Source organism: Salvelinus sp. IW2-2015, linkage group LG30, assembly GCF_002910315.2.
Source record: "Salvelinus sp. IW2-2015 linkage group LG30, ASM291031v2, whole genome shotgun sequence".
Taxonomy (NCBI): domain Eukaryota; kingdom Metazoa; phylum Chordata; class Actinopteri; order Salmoniformes; family Salmonidae; genus Salvelinus; species Salvelinus sp. IW2-2015.
Window position 1 is genome coordinate 8,110,230 of NC_036869.1, and position 19,541 is coordinate 8,129,770.

General features: G+C 44.5%; 1 protein-coding gene across 4 annotated transcripts; it reads left to right on the forward strand.

Moving 5' to 3' along the window:
• The first annotated feature begins 666 nt into the window (after positions 1-666).
• On the forward strand, positions 667-18,801 carry ppp1r10 (protein phosphatase 1, regulatory subunit 10). 4 transcript variants are annotated; one of them, XM_070436125.1, is made up of 17 exons: positions 667-1,166; positions 2,737-2,807; positions 5,344-5,452; positions 5,631-5,717; positions 5,911-6,098; positions 6,317-6,400; positions 6,516-6,656; positions 6,917-7,025; positions 7,325-7,449; positions 10,996-11,117; positions 11,265-11,583; positions 13,294-13,540; positions 13,655-13,730; positions 13,983-14,222; positions 14,448-14,577; positions 15,990-16,361; positions 16,593-18,801. In XM_070436125.1, exons 3-17 carry the CDS (start codon positions 5,346-5,348, stop codon positions 16,754-16,756), a joined length of 2,511 nt encoding a protein of 836 aa, XP_070292226.1. In that variant the 5' UTR covers positions 667-1,166; positions 2,737-2,807; positions 5,344-5,345; the 3' UTR covers positions 16,757-18,801. The 4 variants fall into 4 exon arrangements, with proteins under 4 accessions (XP_070292226.1, XP_070292227.1, XP_070292224.1 ...); XM_070436126.1 differs by lacking the exons at positions 10,996-11,117; positions 11,265-11,583 and adding exons at positions 12,369-12,490; positions 12,599-12,917 and having other exon boundaries at positions 667-2,807; positions 7,325-7,428; XM_070436123.1 differs by having other exon boundaries at positions 668-2,807.
• The last annotated feature ends 740 nt before the right edge of the window (positions 18,802-19,541 follow it).

Sequence of the window (19,541 nt, forward strand, 5' to 3'; positions counted from 1 at the left end):
ACTATAGACAATAATTGTCAAATACCAGATTCTGCCGAATATTCTGTGAAGTAAAGCGGATACACGGCATAAAATCCTTCCAATACTTGGTATGGACGCTGCCATTTTGCCTTTCACAACTGAGGGTTGAGAGGTTACAGGTGAAAGGGCAATTAGCACATTTATTTTTGTGCATGGTCAAAGACTTTGAAATTTGGACTCCAATTCATTTATTTTATGAATTTTAGTTAATTATTCATTTAATCATTTTAAATTAAACGGCAAGGTGTTGATAGTGTCCGAGGGTGTGGCAGGCAGCATGCTCGAGTGCATCGCAGCCATTTTGTACAAATATTACATTCGAATTTATACCCAAATGTGATATTGTAACTTAATACAAGCACCATATTTTGTGAGTTAGCACTGGTACTCATTACAATTTGTTTAGATAAGCAACAATAGACGTGGGATGTGAGGTAAAATGAAAAAGGAATGTACAAAACGTGCAGCGCCATCTTTCTATCCTTGAAGGCACATATAGAAAACACTGATGAAGGTCGTTCTACAACAGCGCGTCACCAAAACTCCATTTTGTTACCATGAAAAACCCAGAAAGTGCATGCGCGAAAACGCGTATGACGTCAAAAACGTCACCGGGTATAAATACCAAGCCCCTCCCCTTCCAGTTTATTCCTGGATTTGTTCTGAGGTGAGTAACGTCGAAAGAAATACTGCTAGTTTTGGAACAAAAACGACTGCGCAATTATTTATTTTAATCATAATCCATCAAAGCTATTTTAAGATTAAGTTGTGTATGAACACACGAAGAAAACAAGTGAATGTATCTTAAATGTATTTTTCGTTTTGTTTGCTCTTTTTTTTCCTTCAGGTATTTTGTCTGAAGAGTGGCTGTCGAGGACTTTGAACATTTATTCCAAAAAAAACATTTTTTTTCTTCAAGTAATGGACATTTGATTACTATTTTTGCCTCCAGTTTGTTCCAGAAGGAAAAGCTAGTTTTTAGCTGCCACAACCCCGCCCATAAACCAGTTTGTTCCAGCCATAGATTGTTAACGTTATAAAAACATGACGGTTAACGATATAAAACTGATGTAACAAGAGATCTGTTGCTGTAAAGCACAATATACAGTAGAAATATAGCTACTCGAGACGCTGAAGTATTTATAGTAAGTGTTTATTTTCAAAGCAATCTGAACCTAAATTCACGAAATTACTCATTGTTTAGTCGTAGATTTAGGATAATGTCAAGTGTGCTAGTTTGTCTCCGTACGTGGTCAGCTAGCTTTTTGCAATTCAAATGCAGCGAACGCTAACGATAGTTTATGAGCTCACACAGGAAAGTGCAGAGTGGAAACGCTCAGTTTCTTTGTGTGTGAGACTGATACAAATAAACTAACACATGTTTTAAGTTAATCATAAGCAATCTACTCATAAAGATTGCCGTAGGAAATATTTTTTGCTTATGAATCTGGATGTTTTTTTTGTCTACTAAATAGGGGAGAGATCCTTGGAATTTACACCAACCGCAATCTATACATAAAGATTGCTTAGATTGAAGATTACGGACTTCACTGGAAAAAATCATCCATTTGGTAGTTTGCGATACTTGACGTTGTGTCGTCGATATAGTTAGAGCAGGAAATACATTCCCCAGGTGTACGATATGTATACGGCAATCTGAGGATAAAGATTGCCTTATTGAAATGCGCAAGGGAGGGAAACGTCCATTCGAAATATTACAAAAGGCAGACCGGTGTTGTCGGAATTACATCAAAATGGCGGGCTTGTTGTCGTTTTGTCCTTCCAGAACATGCAGCAATAATGGCTACTGTGTTTAAATGGAGCGACAGTCATGTGTTGGCTTCCCAGAATAGCGGAACGACTTTCTTCTCGCGGTGTCCTTATCGCATGTGTAGCCGTTACAGCTAGATACCTTCTCGTTGTTTTTTGTTAATTGTAAATGATTCTCCGGCCGTGCAAATGTGATAGTATGCTAGCTGTGTTGTGGCCGGGTTAGCTGGCATACATTGTTCTTTATGTTCTCGAGGCTGTTGCAGCCACGAAGCAGTTAACAAAAGAGGGCAGGGCCTAGATATATTTTCGGTGTATCGCGGGTTAGTTTTTCCCTTTTAACGGCGAACTACCCTAGCCTGAACTCGGTCATTGATTGGGATCTTTATTCTAGTGGTATGGTAGGGCGTGCATTGCAATGACATGCCATTTGTCATAAAGGGCTACCGGTTGCGTGATATTTAATTATTTAACCATCATTAACATGGTGCGTTTGTAAGGCATATACAGTTTCAGTAATTTGATTATCTACATGCTTTCCCTCAATTATTTTCTATTTGTGACTAGTAATTTATTTTTGGAATATCTGCTTGGTGTAGGCTACAAACAGCAGTAACATTAGCCCCATAGGACAAAAGTGTTTTTTATTTTATATAATGATTGTTGACCAGGGTTAAAACTAATATGTCAACAAAAAATTGCTTGTTATTGGCAGGGGTTTGAGCAAGTGTGACAAGTATTTGTTACATTGTAGCTAAATGATAACATGTGATACCCTTTTCAACTGCATTGCTATATATTTGAGTAAATACAGCAAAGCAATTGTGTGTGTGTGTATGAATATTAATTTACTTGACTTTCCCCCCCATTTAATTATTCTTTACTAGGCTGTCTTATCAATAACTTAATTCTATTGACTGTGTGTAACAGTTGTGACATTTTCAGGAGTTGTGTGTTATGTCCCGTGTTGTGGAGTTCTGAGACTATATAAAACTTCTACTACAACAGTTAAACGGGTAAGACCAAACTGATTTCCTCACATGACATTTCAAAATGAAATACTATCCAAGCAATACTTGGTTACAGTAATTCAAAGTATATGATAATGAACATAGTCATAACCATATTATAATGACTTTTAAAATATTAACATGATAAGGGTTCAGTTATGCACTGAACAATGAGAAAAATGCATGCAGAAGTCCCACCCCTACTGTTAGTGTTATGATTTACGCATAGATTGGGTTTGAGCAAGGCTAAGCAAAAATTCTAATTATATTTTACTGCAATGGTTTAATAGGTTAGTGGAGATTTGACTTAGTTTTATACGTAAAGGTTCCAGCCGTAGTCGCTGGATCCTCAACTGAGGTCGGTCTACTAGTGTTCTCTTTTTTTTATGGCACAGTAATATGGCGTCAGTATTTTCCGTTAACTATTGTTCTTGTTTTAACCACCCACTTGTACTTGAGCCAATCTCCTGCTCAGCTTAAGTATACATTTCAAATATATTCGTAGCCAAATTAAATTACTTTCGTTTGGTGAATGACTTAAAAAAAAATTATATATATATATTTTGTATAAATTTGCTTTGATACATGTATTCATTAATTAGTACTTTGAAATTTGTGGATTTCTTTTGTCTACATTTGCATGGAGGTGTAGTGCTTGTACATTTGATACAATTTGTAATTCCTTGTACTAAGCTATAGGTGGCAGTAAATGCTAAAACGTTCATCCACTGCTCCATGGGGGGGATCATTGAACCAAGGGGATTGTCCTTGACAATGCTTCAGATTAAATATTCCCTTTATTTTAATGTTAATCATAGGCAATTAACATACTGGCTCCACAATAGTCCTATACACTTTGAGGGATGTATGTGTGAGGTCAACCACTTACAAAACCAATACTTACAATATCAATTCAAATAACTTCAATATTACTTTCAAAATAATTATTTATACTTACAAACACACACAAAAATAGTTAAATATGTTCCTTAGATAACTGAAATTAATAGTACTATGCATTTGTCTTAGAATAGGCTTCTTCTGTGCTCTGTTCAACCAACTATTCCTTGGAGTTCCTGTGCTACCTGAGACTACTGGTAATATGACTGCACCCTTCTCTATCAGTGAAGGAGCTGGTCAGTCATTCCAACCACCAGTTCAGTGCACCGCAAGCCTGAAACTGAATACCTGTAGCCTTTCAGTTTGAGGGCCTTCCTTGTGTGTGTGTGCCTCAGTGTTTAGCTTCCAATATGTGTCTTATTAGTAGAGGGGAAAGCTACTCATGGTATTTTCCACCCACACACACACACRACGTAGACTGTAGCATCCTCCTCTGTTACCAGAACAGCATCAGTAAAGTATTCTAGCTTCTACAGCTCTCGTCACCGTTGACATTCAATAGGTTATTTTTCTGAGACTAGAACAGTACAAATGGCAGGTTGAGAAGGCTGCTCCTCAGCCCAATGACTCATTTCCCCATCCACTAGGTTTACTGGTTGTTTGCTCATATCCAATCCTAATCACTCATCTGTTTTTTATTTGCACTTACCATGAACTTGTTTATGTTGTTCATATTATGAAGGCAATCATGAGTGGAAGGTTTTGTTGAAACTTCTTTTGTAATGTTTTAATAATCTGAATAAAGCATAGCTACTTGAATGTATTGCGCTGCCCTTGGGGGAACTCCACATGAACCTATTCTAAACTACAGCCCAACCTGTCATTTTCTCATCATGTGTTGTGTTGAACTGACTCCTTGCATATTTTCTCTCTGTTGAATTACTGACAAAGAAAATGAACTAGCAGCATGACCTATAAGCAGTCTTTGTATTAGGCTCTACCCTGCTGTCTTAGGGGAATCCTCCTGGAGCTACTGGGAGAACAGGGACAGTAGGCTCTGTCAGGCATTACCTCTTCTCCCTCAGCTATGAGAAGAACCCCACAGAACAGGCCAATCCATCCCTCCGGTGAAAATCAAATGCAAATAATTTTTTAAAGATTGAGGCAACACATCAGTCGTGGTGTTCACTGGTACATAATTTGGAATGCGAAGGCAGCAGCTTGGCTGAGGGGTTAGTTGGGCCTGTCACTGCCCCCCTTTTCCTTGTTTTAACAGATTTCAGTGTGGCTGAAGATCTAGCAATGTGGGTATTTTTGCCGTAGGCCTCGGCCCATTGTGATGTTGCTCTCGGCTTTGTAGCTAGAAGGAAACAGTACAAACTGCAGTATGGATTTCAACCTTGGTCGGTCGTGTGGTAGAGTGAAGTTTGGAGATGTCTTATGGTTTAGTACCTAAGTTGAATTGTCTGTAAGCCGTAACTTTTTGCAGATTTTAGAGATGGACGGATGGTGTCAGTTCCAAGGAGCCCTCCCAAAACAAAGTCAAATCTGACATGCCTGGATGCAGTTCAGTGCAAACATCACTTTAGCGGCACATTGAAAGAGACTATAACAATACCTGTTTAGTAAGCGCCAGAGTTATACGATTTGATTTGACGATATCCTGTATGTTAAGTATGTTTGTCTCTTCCTCTCTGAGCAGAGATGGCGGTGGGCCCAGTGGACCCCAGAGAGGTCCTAAAGGGAGTAGAGAACCTCCTGGGGAAAGATGGAGAGCTCCGCAGCCTGGAGGGAGTCCCCAAAGTTTTCAGGTAATTAACATAGTGCCATTTTTTTTACTTTTATGATGTGCTTTTGAACTTGTATAACATTTTCCCAGCTTTTACTATTTAGTGTTTTTCATTAATTATTTTGAGTTGCCAGTGTAAACCGTAATGGTAGCATTCTTTTGTTCTGACCGTTGGTTTTCTTGGGGTCTTTTCTCCACAGTCTCATGAAGGGCTCTCACAAGATGGTGAGCAGGTGTATGTACCTGAATATCCTACTGCAGACCAAGTCCCATGACATTCTCAACAGGTAAGCTCTACTCCCATTTTATGTCATTTATTGTTTAGTAACTTGTTTAGTAACTTCACTAGGGAGTTTTCTGCCACTGTGCTACTGCTTGTTCTTTGGGGGGTTGGGGGTCTAGGCCGGATTACTGTAAAGCGCTTTGTGAAAATGGGCCATTTAGATTCAATTTGATTGACTCTTCCATCCCTTCATCTAGGTTTATCCGAGTGGGAGGCTACAAGCTGCTGAATGCGTGGCTGACCTACTCCAAATCTAGCAACAACACCCCCCTGTTACAGCTCATCCTGCTGACGCTGCAGAAACTGCCCCTCACTGTAGACCACCTGAAACAGAACAACACTGCCAAGCTGGTCAAGCAGCTCAGCAAGACTGGAGAGACTGAGGGTATGTTTTTAAACAACTTTAATTTCCCTTGCGGCCCACCCTCTTCAATACACTGAGCTGACTAAATAGACCTCTGTGAGGAAATAGTTTAGCATTTTATTTGTAACTCACTTTCTCACAAACCCAAATTCAAGATGATACAGTTCCTAGTGATGTAAATTGTTTTATGACAGTGTCTGAGGTTGATGTGCAACTAATGTTGTCTCTCTGTCTCTCAGAGCTGAGGAAGCTGTCTGCTGGGCTGGTGGATGGCTGGATGGCTACCATCCGTTCCCAGAGTGTCTCCGCCACCTCTCCTGCAGGTAACTACTACTGTCCTATCCCTCGTTCCCTCATTTTTACTTTCTTCCTCTCTTTAACTCTCCGCTCCCCTGTAATCTCTTAGTTTACATAACATCCTGTCTCTTTCTCTCTCAGATAAGAAGCGGAAGAAGGAGGAGGGGAAAGTGCCAGTCCGAGAGGTGAAGGCGGCTGATGGAGGGAAGGCAGTGGAGGAGGAGAGGAAGAGGGAGAAGCCCAAAGCTCACGCTCCCAGCCATGCTAAGATCCGCTCCATAGGTACACTACGCTCCCTTCACCGCCATCTTGTCAAACTACACGCACACTCTGTCCACAGTTTATCACAAAAAAGTTTAATTTTCAAAATACGATTCTGTGTATAAGGTTGTCCTTCGATAGAAGACAGGCAACAGTAATATGCAAATGAAGAAGTAATTGTGTTTCTGGCTGTAGGGATGAAGCTCCTGCTGTTGCAAAAGTGCTGGATGTAGGACTATATAATATCCTGATCTGACCCTGTCCTGTTTGTTGTCTTCCAGGCCTGGAGATGGATGCTCCCACCCCTGTCCCAGTCAAGAAGCCCCCCGTGGCCCTCCAGCTGGGAGACAAGTACAACATCAAACCAGCCCAAGTCCTCAAGAGACCCAGGTAACCTACACTTCAGACAGTAATAACAGCTTTGTTCATATTGTGTATATTCATCGTCCCTCTGCGTTTTACCAGGCAATAACAGGATAAATATTGCCTAACCACAGCATAAAACACTGTCCAGTGCTTCCCCCTAGGTGGTTAATGAGAGTATTGACCAAACCTGTCTTTGGCAAATGTATTTGCAATGAATATATTGGAACTATTACTCACTGAACCTCTCCCATGTATCTCTCTCTACCAGTTTGGGTCCGATGGAGTAAAATTTAACATGTTTCTCTTGTCTTTCTCTCTACCAGTTTTGGTCCTCTGGACCCTCCCCCTGTGGAGAAGAAGTATAAACCCCTCAACACCACTCCTAACCACACCAAGGAGATCAAGGTGAAGATCATCCCGGCACAACGTAAGACCTCAACAGAAATCGGTATGTACTTTCTTTTTGACCCCTTCACTGCATGTACAGTAGTAGATTAGACCTAACCCCTCAACGTGGAGTAGATTAGACCTAACCCCTCAACGTGGAGTAGATTAGACCTAACCCCTCAACATGGAGAAGATTAGACCTAACCCCTCAACGTGGAGTAGATTAGACCTAACCCTCAACGTGGAGAAGATTAGACCTAACCCTCAACGTGGAGAAGATTAGACCTAACCCCTCAACGTGAGAAGATTAGACCTAACCCCTCAACGTGAGAAGATTAGACCTAACCCCTCAACGTGGAGAAGATTAGACCTAACCCTCAACGTTGGAGTAGATTGACCTAACCCTTCAACGTGAGAAGATTAGACCTAACCCTCAACGTGGAGTAGATTAGACCTAACCCTCAACGTGGAGTAGATTAGACCTAACCCCTCAACGTGGAGAGATTAGACCTAACCCCTCAACGTGGAGGGATTAGACCTAACCCCTCAACGTGGAGTAGATTAGACCTAACCCTCAACGTGGAGTAGATTAGACCTAAACCCTCAACGTGGAGTAGATTAGACCTAACCCCTCAACGTGGAGTAGATTAGACCTAACCCCTCAACGTGGAGAAGATTAGAACCTAACCCTCAACGTGGAGAGGATTAGACCTAACCCTCAACGTGGAGAGGATTACCTAGCCCTCAACGTGGAGAGGATTAGACCTAACCCTCAACGTGGAGAGGATTAGACTAACCCTCAACGTGGAGAGGATTAGACCTAACCCTCACGTGGAGTAGATTAGACCTAACCCCTCAACGTGGAGTAGATTAGACCTAACCCCTCACACGTGGAGAAGATTGACCTAACCCCTCAACGGTGGGTAGATTAGACCTAACCCTCAACGTGGAGTAGATTAGACCTAACCCTCAACGTGGAGTAGATTAGACCTACCCCTCAACGTGGAGTAGATTAGACCTAACCCCTAACGTGGAGAGGATTAGACTAACCCTCAACGTGGAGAGGATTAGACCTAACCATCAACGTGGAGAGGATTACCTAACCTCAACGTGGAGTAGATTAGACCTAACCCCACGTGGAGTAGATTAGACCTAACCCCTCAACGTGGAGTAGATTAGACTAACCCTCAACGTGGAGTAGATTAGACTAACCCCACAACGTGGAGAAAGATTAGACCTAACCCTCAACGTGGAGTAGATTAGACCTAACCCCTCAACGTGGAGTAGATTAGACCTAACACCTCAACGTGGAGTAGATTAGACCTAACCCCTCAACGTGGAGTAGATTAGACCTAACCCCTCAACGTGGAGTGGATTAGACCTAACCCTCAACGTGGGGATTAGACCTAACCCTCAACGTGGAGAGGATTAGACCTAACCCTCAACGTGGAGAGGAATTAGACCTAACCCTCAACGTGGAGTGGATTAGACCTCCCTCAACTGGAGTAGATTAGACCTAACCCCTCAACGTGGAGTAGATTAGACCTAACCCTCAACGTGGAGAAGATTAGACCTAACCCTCAACGTGGAGAAGATTAGACCTAACCCTCAACGTGTAGAAGATTAGACCTAACCCCTCAACGTGGAGAAGATTAGACCTAACCCCTCAACGTGGAGTAGATTAGACCTAACCCCTCAACGTGGAGAAGATTAGACCTAACCCCTCAACGTAGAGTAGATTAGCCTAACCCTCAACGTGGGTAGATTAGACCTAACCCCTCAACGTGGAGTGGATTAGACCTAACCCTCAACGTGGAGAGGATTAGACCTAACCCTCAACGTGGAGAGGATTAGACTAACCCCTCAACGTGGAGAGTTAGACCTAACCCCTCAACGTGGAGTAGATTAGACCTCACCCTCACCGTGGAGTAGATTAGACCTAACCCTCAACGTGGAGTAGATTAGACCTAACCCTCAACGTGGAGAAGATTAGACCTAACCCCTCAACGTGGAGTAGATTAGACCTAACCCCTCAACGTGGAGTAGATTAGACCTAACCCTCAACGTGGAGTAGATTAGACCCTAACCTCAACGTGGAGTAGATTAACCTAACCCCTCAACGTGAGTAGATTAACCTAACCCCTCAACGTGGAGTAGATTAGACCTAACCCCTCAACGTGGAGTAGGATTAGACCTAACCCTCAACGTGGAGTAGATTAGACCTAACCCTCAACGTGGAGTAGATTAGACCTAACCCCTCAACGTGGAGTAGATTAGACCTAACCCCTCAACGTGGAGAGATTAGACCTACCCCTCAACGTGGAGAGATTAGACCTAACCCTCAACGTGGAGAGGATTAGACCTAACCCCTCAACGTGGAGTGGATTAGACCTAACCCTCAACGTGGAGTAGATTAGACCTAACCCCTCAACGTGGAGTAGATTAGACCTAACCCCTCAACGTGGAGAAGATTAGACCTAACCCCTCAACGTGGAGAAGATTAGACCTACCACCCTCACGTGTAGAAGATTAGACCTAACCCCTCAACGTGGAGAAGATTACCTAACCTTCAACGTGGAGTAGATTAGCCTAACCCTCAGTGGAGAAGATTAGACCTAACCCCTCAACGTGGAGTAGATTAGACCTAACCCCTCAACGTGGAGTAGATTAGACCTAACCCCTCAACGTGGAGAAGATTAGACCTAACCTCAACGTGGAAGATTGACCTAACCCTCAACGTGGAGAGATTAGACCTAACCCCTCAACGTGGAGTAGATTAGACCTAACCCCTCAACGTGGAGTAAGATTAGACCTAACCCCTCAACGTGGAAGTAGATTAGACTAACCCTCACGTGGGAGATTAGACTAACCCTCAACGTGGAGAAGATTAGACCTAACCCCTCAACGTGGAGTAGATTAGACCTAACCCTCAACGTGGAGTAGATTGACTAACCTTCAACGTGGAGAGATTAGACCTAACCCCTCAACGTGGAGAAGATTAGACCTAACCCCTCAACGTGGAGAAGATTAAACCTAACCCTCGCGTGGAGTAGATTAGACTTAACCCTCAACGTGAGAGATAGATTAGACTAACCCCTCAACGTGGAGTAGATTAGACCTAACCCCTCAACGTGGAGTAGATTAGACCTAACCCCTCAACGTGGAGTAGATTAGACCTAACCCCTCAACATGGAGAATATATCAGGGTTGAGGTCAATTCCTTTTCAATTCAGGGAGTTAAGTGAAATTCCAAGTATCCTAAGTACTTGTCTATGAAAACTTTTTGGAATTTGTTTACTTTCTGAGTTGACTGGATTGAAATTGAATTGACCTCCTCAACCCTGGTAGATACCCACACACTGCTGTAAATGTTCCACTACTGGAAGGTCTTCAAGACTGAAACATTGCAGTAAACTAAGAGAGTATACAAACAGTTTCAGAGCATAAGCAAACATTTGTTTCTTTCACATGACATGTTTTGTACCCTACCCCTGAGAAAATAGCGTGATGTGTGTAGTACACACTTTGAAACCCATCTCCCCCTCTACGAAACCTGCAGTATTTTGACTGTTAGTGACATCACTAAGGTACCCTCCTCTCTCTGCAGCCCTTGAGGGTACAGGCTTCCTGGATGCCCTAAACTCCGCCCCTGTTTCTCTCATCAAGATCAAGAAGAAGAAAGGAAGGGAAGGGAGAGACCCCAAAGCTGTCTCTCCCACGTCAAACAAGGTAAACACACAACTTCCTGACCAGACAGACAGCACAGTCTACTCTCTGCTATTCTGACTCTACACCTGAATCTATGGGAAGGCTGTGCAAATAGAATTGAGTATTTACCCATCTCTCTCTCTCTCTTTACATCCCTCCTCCTCTCAGCCGTGTCCATTCGAGGGTAAACCTCACTATCCGTCACCTCAGGGCGGCACCAAGCCCTCGTCCCCAGAGACCCAGGTGGCCTCCACCACCCCTCCCCACGAGATCCCAGTAGACCTGGAGCAACCCGGCACACCCGTGCCCGCCGACGACCCAGAGGCCATGGACACGGGCAGCGAGAAGCCCAGCGCCCTGGCTGAACCCCGCGGCGAAGAGGAGGGGCAGCTGACCAAGAAGGGCAAGAAGAAGAAGAGCGTGCGCTGGGCCGAGGAGGAGCAGCTCACACAGTACTTCTACTTCGACCTGGACGAGACCGAGAGAGGTGAGAGAACAAAAACTAACGGTAACTTCAATTCAATTTCTTCGGTCGGTGTTGTGTGTAATTGCACGTTAAACTGTGGTTGTATAGTCAAACTAGATAGCCAACAGCCCAATAAAGACATGCTCAACACTTTAAATTGAACAGAAAAGTCAAATGTAGTCTTTGTGTAGGNACGAGTAGATTAGGCTACATCTGACCCCTCAACGAGTAGATTAGGCTACATCTGACCCCTCAACGAGTAGATTAGGCTACACCTGACCCCTCAACGAGTAGATTAGGCTACACCTGACCCCTCAACGAGTAGATTAGGCTACATCTGACCCCTCAACGAGTAGATATCAGGGTTGAGGTCAATTCCTCTTCACTTCAGTAAATTGGAAATTAAATTCCGATTCCAGGTGTCCTCAGTACCTCTCTATAAGAAAATGTTTGAATTTAAATGTCAGTTTACTTACTGAATTGAAAAGGAATTGACCTCCTCAACCCTGGTAGAGGGTTGACACTGTTGTATATGTTCCCCTACACTATATTTATTATGTTTATTACAACGTTTCAACTGGAAGGTCTTCTTCAAACTTGAAACCTTGCAGTAAACTACAAGGGAGCTTACCGTGTCAGAGCATAAACAAACATTTCTGTTTCTTTCACATGCCATCTGTTCTGTGCCCTACCCCTCAGAAAAAAGTGTGCTGTGCATCGAACACACTTTTAAACCCATCTCCCCCTCAACAGCATTATGTTGACTGTTATTGATGTCACTAAGAGACCCTCCTTTCTCTCTACAGCCCTTGAGGGTACAGGCTTCCTGGATGCCCTAAACTCCGCCCCCGTGCCTGGCATCAAAATTAAGAAGAAGAAAGGGAAGGAAGGTAGAGACCCCAAAGCTGTCTCTCCCACGTCAAACAAGGTAGACAGACATACAACTCCTCTCTCAACCACCTGAATCTATGGAAGGCTGTGCAAATGGAATTGAGTATTCACCCATCTCTCTCTCTCTACCTTCTCCTCCTCTCAGCCGTGTCCGTTCGAGGGTAAACTCCCCTACCTGTCGCCTCAGGGCGGTGCCAAACCCTTGTCCCCAGAGACCCAGACGGCCTCCACCACCCCTCCCCACGAGGTCCCAGTAGACCTGGAGCAGCCTGGGACGCCGGTCCCTGCTGACGACCCCGAGGCCATGGACACGGGCAGCGAGAAGCCCAACGCCCTGGCGGAGCCCCGTGGCGAAGAGGACAGTCAGCTGACCAAGAAGGGCAAGAAGAAGAAGAGCGTGCGCTGGGCCGAGGAGGAGCAGCTCAAAGAGTACTTCTACTTCGACCTGGACGAGACCGAGAGAGGTGAGAGAACAAAAACTAACGGTAACTTCAATTCAATTTTTTTGGTCGGTGTTGTTTGTAATTGCACGTCAAACTGTGGTTGTATAGTCAAACTAGGTAGTTGTCAATACAGTAGCTAACTGTACAGTAAAGACATTATCTACTCTTTACTAAGTTCTGTTAAATTAGTCTTTGGACAGGGATGTCATTTTTCGCCCCTGTTTTTTTGTAATTTATCCTCAAGATAAAATAAATAAATAGTTATAAATAAAATGTATCCCCTTTCTCCTGATCACATCCATGTTGGGTGCCATGGCTAACTTTCTCCTCCTTCTCCACCTCTCTCACCTTCCTCCTTGTCCCTCCTTCTTCCTCTTCCCTCTATCCCCCTCTCCAGTCAACGTCAACAAGGTCAAGGACTTTGGCGAGGCGGCGAAGCGCGAGATGATGATGGACCGCCACACGTTTGAGATGGCGAGACGCCTGTCCCACGACTCCATGGAGGAGCGGGTACCCTGGAGCCTCCCGAGGCCCCTGGCCCTCACCGGCCCCCTGGTCAACGCTGGTGCCAATAGCACAGAGAGACTCACACAGAGGGACCGCGAGACGGGCATCCTGCAGGAGATCTTCCTCACCAAGGAGAGGTACGGATTCACACACGCCTTAAAATGATATGGATCTCTATAGCCTAGTGGGTTACCAGGTGCTCAAAGTGCCTCACATTGTATTGCGGAAACTCACCTGTCTCTTCTCCTCAGTGTTCCTGACAGCCCCCATGAACCAGAGCCTGAGGCCTACGAACCCATGCCTCCACGCCTCATACCCCTGGACGAGGTGGGATATACCCTTTTCTGTCAATCACTTTGGTGCCGTTTGAAAGATGTGTTCAACTAAAATGAATGCACAACCAAACGTTTTGAACATAAAATAGGAAGCATTACACAAGTGTTATCAGTTTTGACTTTTACTCTAAGAGTTTTGTATCTGAAAAAGTGCTAAAGTCCTGTAATACATAAAGACAACGCTCAACGCTCAATGCTCCAAACATCCTCTGTGTCCAGTGAACTAACTCCCTCTCTTCTCCAGGACTCGACCATGATGGATGACAGCTTCAAGGAGCCCGTGGACACGTCGTCCCAGCCTGGCTCTGGCGTGGGCCCCGGAGGGGTGGAGGGCTCCAAGCTGCCCCCCGTCCTCGCCAACCTCATGGGCAACCTGGGGGCCAACAACCTTTTGAGTAACCTAGGCAACATTGCCCAGGGAACCTTGCCTGGTGCCCCCGCTAACCCCTCCGTTAACGTACAGGAATTACTCACCTCCATCATGGTAAGTGATATAAAGCATGAACTAATCCTGTTTTTGTAACCCTGCCATTATGTAATCTCATTGAGAAACTTTATGATTGGATGATTTCAAGTATTAATGTGTTTACCGTAACTGTTTTAAAACAGAACTTCTGGAACTCCCGGAAAAGCCCTGTAACCAGTGTATCTGTGATGTTTATTTTAGTCTGTCATGATTTGGCTTAACCCCTCCCTCCCTCTCCTGTAGGGAGCTAGTGGTGGACAGTCTACTGAGGACCTGATCAAGCAGCCAGACTTCTCTGAAAAGATCAAACAGCTGCTGGGCTCTCTACAGCAGACCCAGAACCAGGGCCCCCCCACCGGACCCCCGCCCGGAGGTACACACAAACCTTTACAACACACACATAAGCACACACGGACCCCCTACACAACACACTATCGATCATAGTCTGTTGCTGGAAAAAGGTATGTGTTATATTGTGGATAAAGTGTTACCTGTCTAACAGAACACAGAGGGTGTTCTTTAATGCCTCTCCAACAAAATCCAGGTAGAATCAGGAATTCCCCAGGGCAGCTGTCTAGGCCCCTTTTTTCAATCTTTACTAACGACATGCCAATGGTTTTGAGTAAAGGCAGTGTGTCTGTATGCGGATGACTCAACATTATACATCTCAGCTAGTACAGCGACTGAAATGACTGCAACAACGAGCTGCAGTTAGTTTCTGAATGGGTGGCAAGGAATAAGTTAGTTTAAATATTTCAAACTAAAAGCAGTGTATTTGGGACAAATCATTTACTAAACCTCAATTAAATCTTGTAGTGAATAATGTGGTAATTGAGCAAGTTGAGGAGACAACTGCTTGGAGTAACACTAGATTGTAAACTGCCATGGCCAAAACATATTGATGCAGTAGTAGCTAAGATGGGGAGAAGTCTGTCTATAATAAAGCGCCGCTCTGCATTCTTAGCAGCACTATCAACAAGGCAGGTCCTACAGGCCCTAGTTTTGTTGCACCTGGACTACTGTTCAGTCGTGTGGTCAGGTGCCACAAATAGGGACTTGCAATTGGCTCAGAACAGGGCAGCACGCCTGGCCCTTGGATGTACACAGAGAGCTAACATTAATAATATGCATGTAAATCTCTCGTGGCTCAAAGTGGAGGAGAGATTGACTTCATCACTATTTGTATTTGTGAGAAGTATTGACATGTTGAATGCACCGAGCTGTCTGTTTAAACTACTGGCGCACAGCTCAGACACCCATGCATACCTCACAAGACATGCCACAAGAGGTCTCTTCACAGTCCAGAACAGACTACGGGAGGCCCACAGTACTACATAGTCATGACTATATGAAACTCTATTCCACATCAAGTAACTCATTCCAGCAGTAAAATGAGATGTAAAAAATACACCTTTTGGAACCGCAGGGACTGTGAAGCAACACAAACATAGGCACAGACACATGCATACAAACACACAATAACAAACGGACTATACACACACGTACACATTGATTTTGTGTTGTAGATATGCCTGAGGGTACACACTTAATACGTTGTGAAAGCTGTTGTGAATGTACTGTAATGTATAACTGCCTTAATTTTCCTGGACCCCAGGAATAGTAGCTGCTGCCTTGACAACAGCTAATAGGGATCCATAATAAATACACACCTTCCTCTCTCTAGTTCTAACACAAACCAAGTATTCTTACATTTCCTCCTACTCTTAACTGTATATCATGATATGCGTACTAGAATGGTTGTTAAAGTATGTCTTTCCTCCACAGTGAGCCAAGGCCTGTTGGGCCACGGTCCAGGCATGAACAACATGCCCAACATGGGCATGCCCATGAACGGAGTGGGGTACCCTCCTGCAGGCAAGCCCCTGGGCCCTGGAGGCCCCCACTACAACCATCCTCCGCCCCCACACAACCATGGACCCCCTGGCTTCAACGCCAACCCCCGCATGATGGGGCCCCCGCCACCCCAGGGCCACGGAGGAGACAACAGCAACTACTGGGGGGACGACTCGATGAGGGGGGGGCCACACCGGGGCGGAGGGGGCCACTTCCACCGAGGGGGCCGAGGGAGAGGAGGGGAACAGGTGGGCTTCAGAGGGAGAGGACGAGGGGGGCCTAGAGGAGGACACAACATGGGAGGTGAGTTGACTTAGAAAGGGAATGTTCCTTCTACAAATGTTATTTATTTTAGACATATAGGGCCAGTCTGAAACACCACCCTGTTGCCCATGTAGGACTGCCCCACTGTAGTGCAATAAAAGTAAAGACGAAGTTGATTTCCGTTTGCCATCTTCTAGCCTTGATGCAGTCAGTACAGACGTTTGCCTGGCTAGTTGTGTACTAACTCTGTTCTTTTCTCTTTCCTCTCAGACATGTCCAAGAGGCCAGTGTGTCGCCACTTCATGATGAAAGGAAACTGCCGTTACGAGAGCAACTGTGCTTTCTACCACCCTGGCGTCAACGGTCCTCCCCTGCCCCCCAACCACCCCGCCCACAACCAGTACAATGACCACGGGCCCCAACACGGGCACTAGACCACCGACACACCTCGAACACTAAGACGTGACAATACCCTGATACTACCACTAGGTGGCAGAACTCTGAATTCATGAGCTGCTGATTTAGTTTCACCACTGGAACAGAGAGACAGACAGCCCACCAGGCTAGAAAGACAGTCGAATGTGACCATCAATGTGAGAGACAGACAAGGCTGAGTCCTGCAGCCTTAACAGCTGCTCTGGTCTGGTAATCTCAATGTGATTTTTCTGCAGGTCTGTTGAAGAAGCAGTTCCACTACTGTTCTCCTACTGTGTGACTGGGACTTTGATATGAAGGCTCACCAGTAGCAGAGGAAGATACTGAATATACAGGGCAGAATCAGACATTTATCTACTACTTCCTCTTCCTCTCTCCCCACACCAACCCAATATGTCCCCCCAAGAAATTCTCGACTTCCTACGTCCATTTTTGTTTGCCCTGCTCGCACAAACTCCCTTGATCAGGGACAGAGGACATTGCTTGTACACCAGAATACACAGACTCTCATGCCCTGGCTTTGTAAAAGTATAGGTACTGCTATAGCTGTGAGATGATCATTTAGTATGTTTGTATAAATGTTTTATTGTGATCATTTTTAACACGGTTGCTTCAGGTTGATGAAGATGTACAGTAACCAGACACTATGACCACTATGACTTATGGTTGCGGTCTGTCACTTTCCCATATAGCCTATCAGCCAGCCCTGTCTAATGCACTAGTCTCTACATCTTTGTCTACTACTTCAATCAGCACTGAGCTAAGAGGTCAGCAATGAAGATGGCAAATCAATAGAAACATCTCCAGGACCTCCCCAGTATTGAGTTGTACTTCTTGAAGCTAAATGACACTTCCATCATTCTGCTCTGTAGTTGTGTAGCGTCACTCCTGCCCTGGCTGTGCCTATTGGACCATGTTCCCCTGACAGACAGGATCTTTAGCTAACCGTCAGCTCCAGAATGAGTCTAAGCCCCGCCCTCCCTCCTGAATGACTGAATGTAGCACTGTGGTCCCCTGAGTTTTCAAACTGTAGTCAGAAAGACATGGCCAAATTACAATGGTCAGTACACCATTTTAAAACCTATTTACGGCCAAGTGGCATGCAAGAAAGACATGCCACTTTTTCTACCGTAGGATTTAAACAGAAAACAAGACAATGAATGTGAAGTCGACCAAATAATTGTAATATTGTTTGATGTTGTTTGCCAACTTCCCCATAGGCAAGAGCGTTATCAGTTTGGAAGCACTTTAAAAGGAAAGTTGAGGGCCAAATCCAAGTTGTTTTCACCAGGCAGCCTGGCTGACAGGACAGGACCCACCACGCTGCTTGTTCTACTACTATCTAGCTCCTGCTCTAGAAAGGCCTGCCTCAAACAGTTCCCCTCAAGATCAAATGAATGAAACAGTATTAAGAGAAAGTTTAACTGAACCATCCATAGATGAATGCCTACGCACTGAACGAACAAACGTGTTGCGTTTTCTGATAGTGAGTACTAGTGGTCTGCCTATCACAGGAGAGGGAACAACAGGAAAAAGCGTTGCTTGGTTTGACTGAGCCTTTTACCTAGAAGAGTACATTATAGTGAATGAAGTTCTGGTCTAATGGAAGCCTCTGTGATTTTTATATTTCAACAACTGTATAACCTGTACCACCAGGAGTATATATCTCTTCCATGTGACAAAAATGATGGTTGGATGCCATGTGGCAGACACACAGTCCCCTTTTATATAAGTGCTTCTTCACACACAGGCCTGTATTAGCTTGTATGGGCTTCAGTGTTCCGTCAGTGTTAAATGTCCAACAGGGTAAAACTAAGGAATCATTCTCTGGGTCAACTAATTCAAAGTGTTTTCTGTGAAAACCGTGGCCTTCATGTCTCTTGTGGGACTATAATTATGTCAAATTTTGTTTTGGGTTGGATTTATTGCATTTTTATTTTGATATGATACTGATGAGTTGGATCTCTCCAATTAGGTCCACATTTTTGTTAAATTCTTGTATCCATTTATTTTCTACATGTATTAATAAATGTCCTAAAATGAATGTATCCGCGTTGTCTCTGTGCTGCTGTACTGTTTGTTGCTACCTGGCTACGTGCCAAACTTTTAATAACCGTTTAATCAAGAATCTGCTATTAACAAATCTACCACTGGCTTGGTTTTGTTCTCGCCCTACGTTTTTTTTATTCAACTTTCTAACCCCGGTCAGTTTCTGGGCGTGGTTCTACAGGGCCTTCACCAGCAGAAAAAGCTAAGTAGTGAAATTAACGCAATGCCATCTAATTACAGTCGCTGTACTCATAATATGCAGGAAAACTCTCGCCTTACGGGTGAGGGTAAACCGAGTTGCAAGCCCAATTTCAGACGCAATCGTTAGGAAAGGATGTGCCCCCCCCCGACAGCCGGACAATTTTCTCAAGGCTTCTGGAGAGAAAGAAATGCTGTCGGCATGCTCAACCGGTGTCACTCATTCTGCAGACAAACTTTCAACTGGTTCTCCCCATTTAAGCTACGAGTTCAGCAGTCGAGCTTTCTCATGTCTCCTACGGGGTCTGAGCTGCCAAACCTCCCACCATTAGCTCAGACAAATTGAAAACCCTAGTCATTGGCGTCTCCATTACCCGCAATATTAGATTTAAAAATAATCATCCTGCGATCGTGCACCATTTACCAGGGGGCAGGGCTACCGATGTAAAGGCTAGTCTGAAGATGGTGCTGGCTGAGGCTAAAACTGGTGAGTGTAGAGAGTACAGAGATATTGTTATCCATGTGGGCACCAACGAT

Excerpts from the sequence above, each read along its gene's own strand:
- ppp1r10 (XM_070436125.1), top strand. The coding sequence starts at position 5,346 with ATGGCGGTGGGCCCAGTGGACCCCAGAGAGGTCCTAAAGGGAGTAGAG. Across the intron at positions 5,718-5,910 it reads TCCCATGACATTCTCAACAG|GTTTATCCGAGTGGGAGGCT; the intron begins GTAAGCTCTACT and ends CCCTTCATCTAG. Across the intron at positions 13,541-13,654 it reads ATCTTCCTCACCAAGGAGAG|TGTTCCTGACAGCCCCCATG; the intron begins GTACGGATTCAC and ends TCTTCTCCTCAG.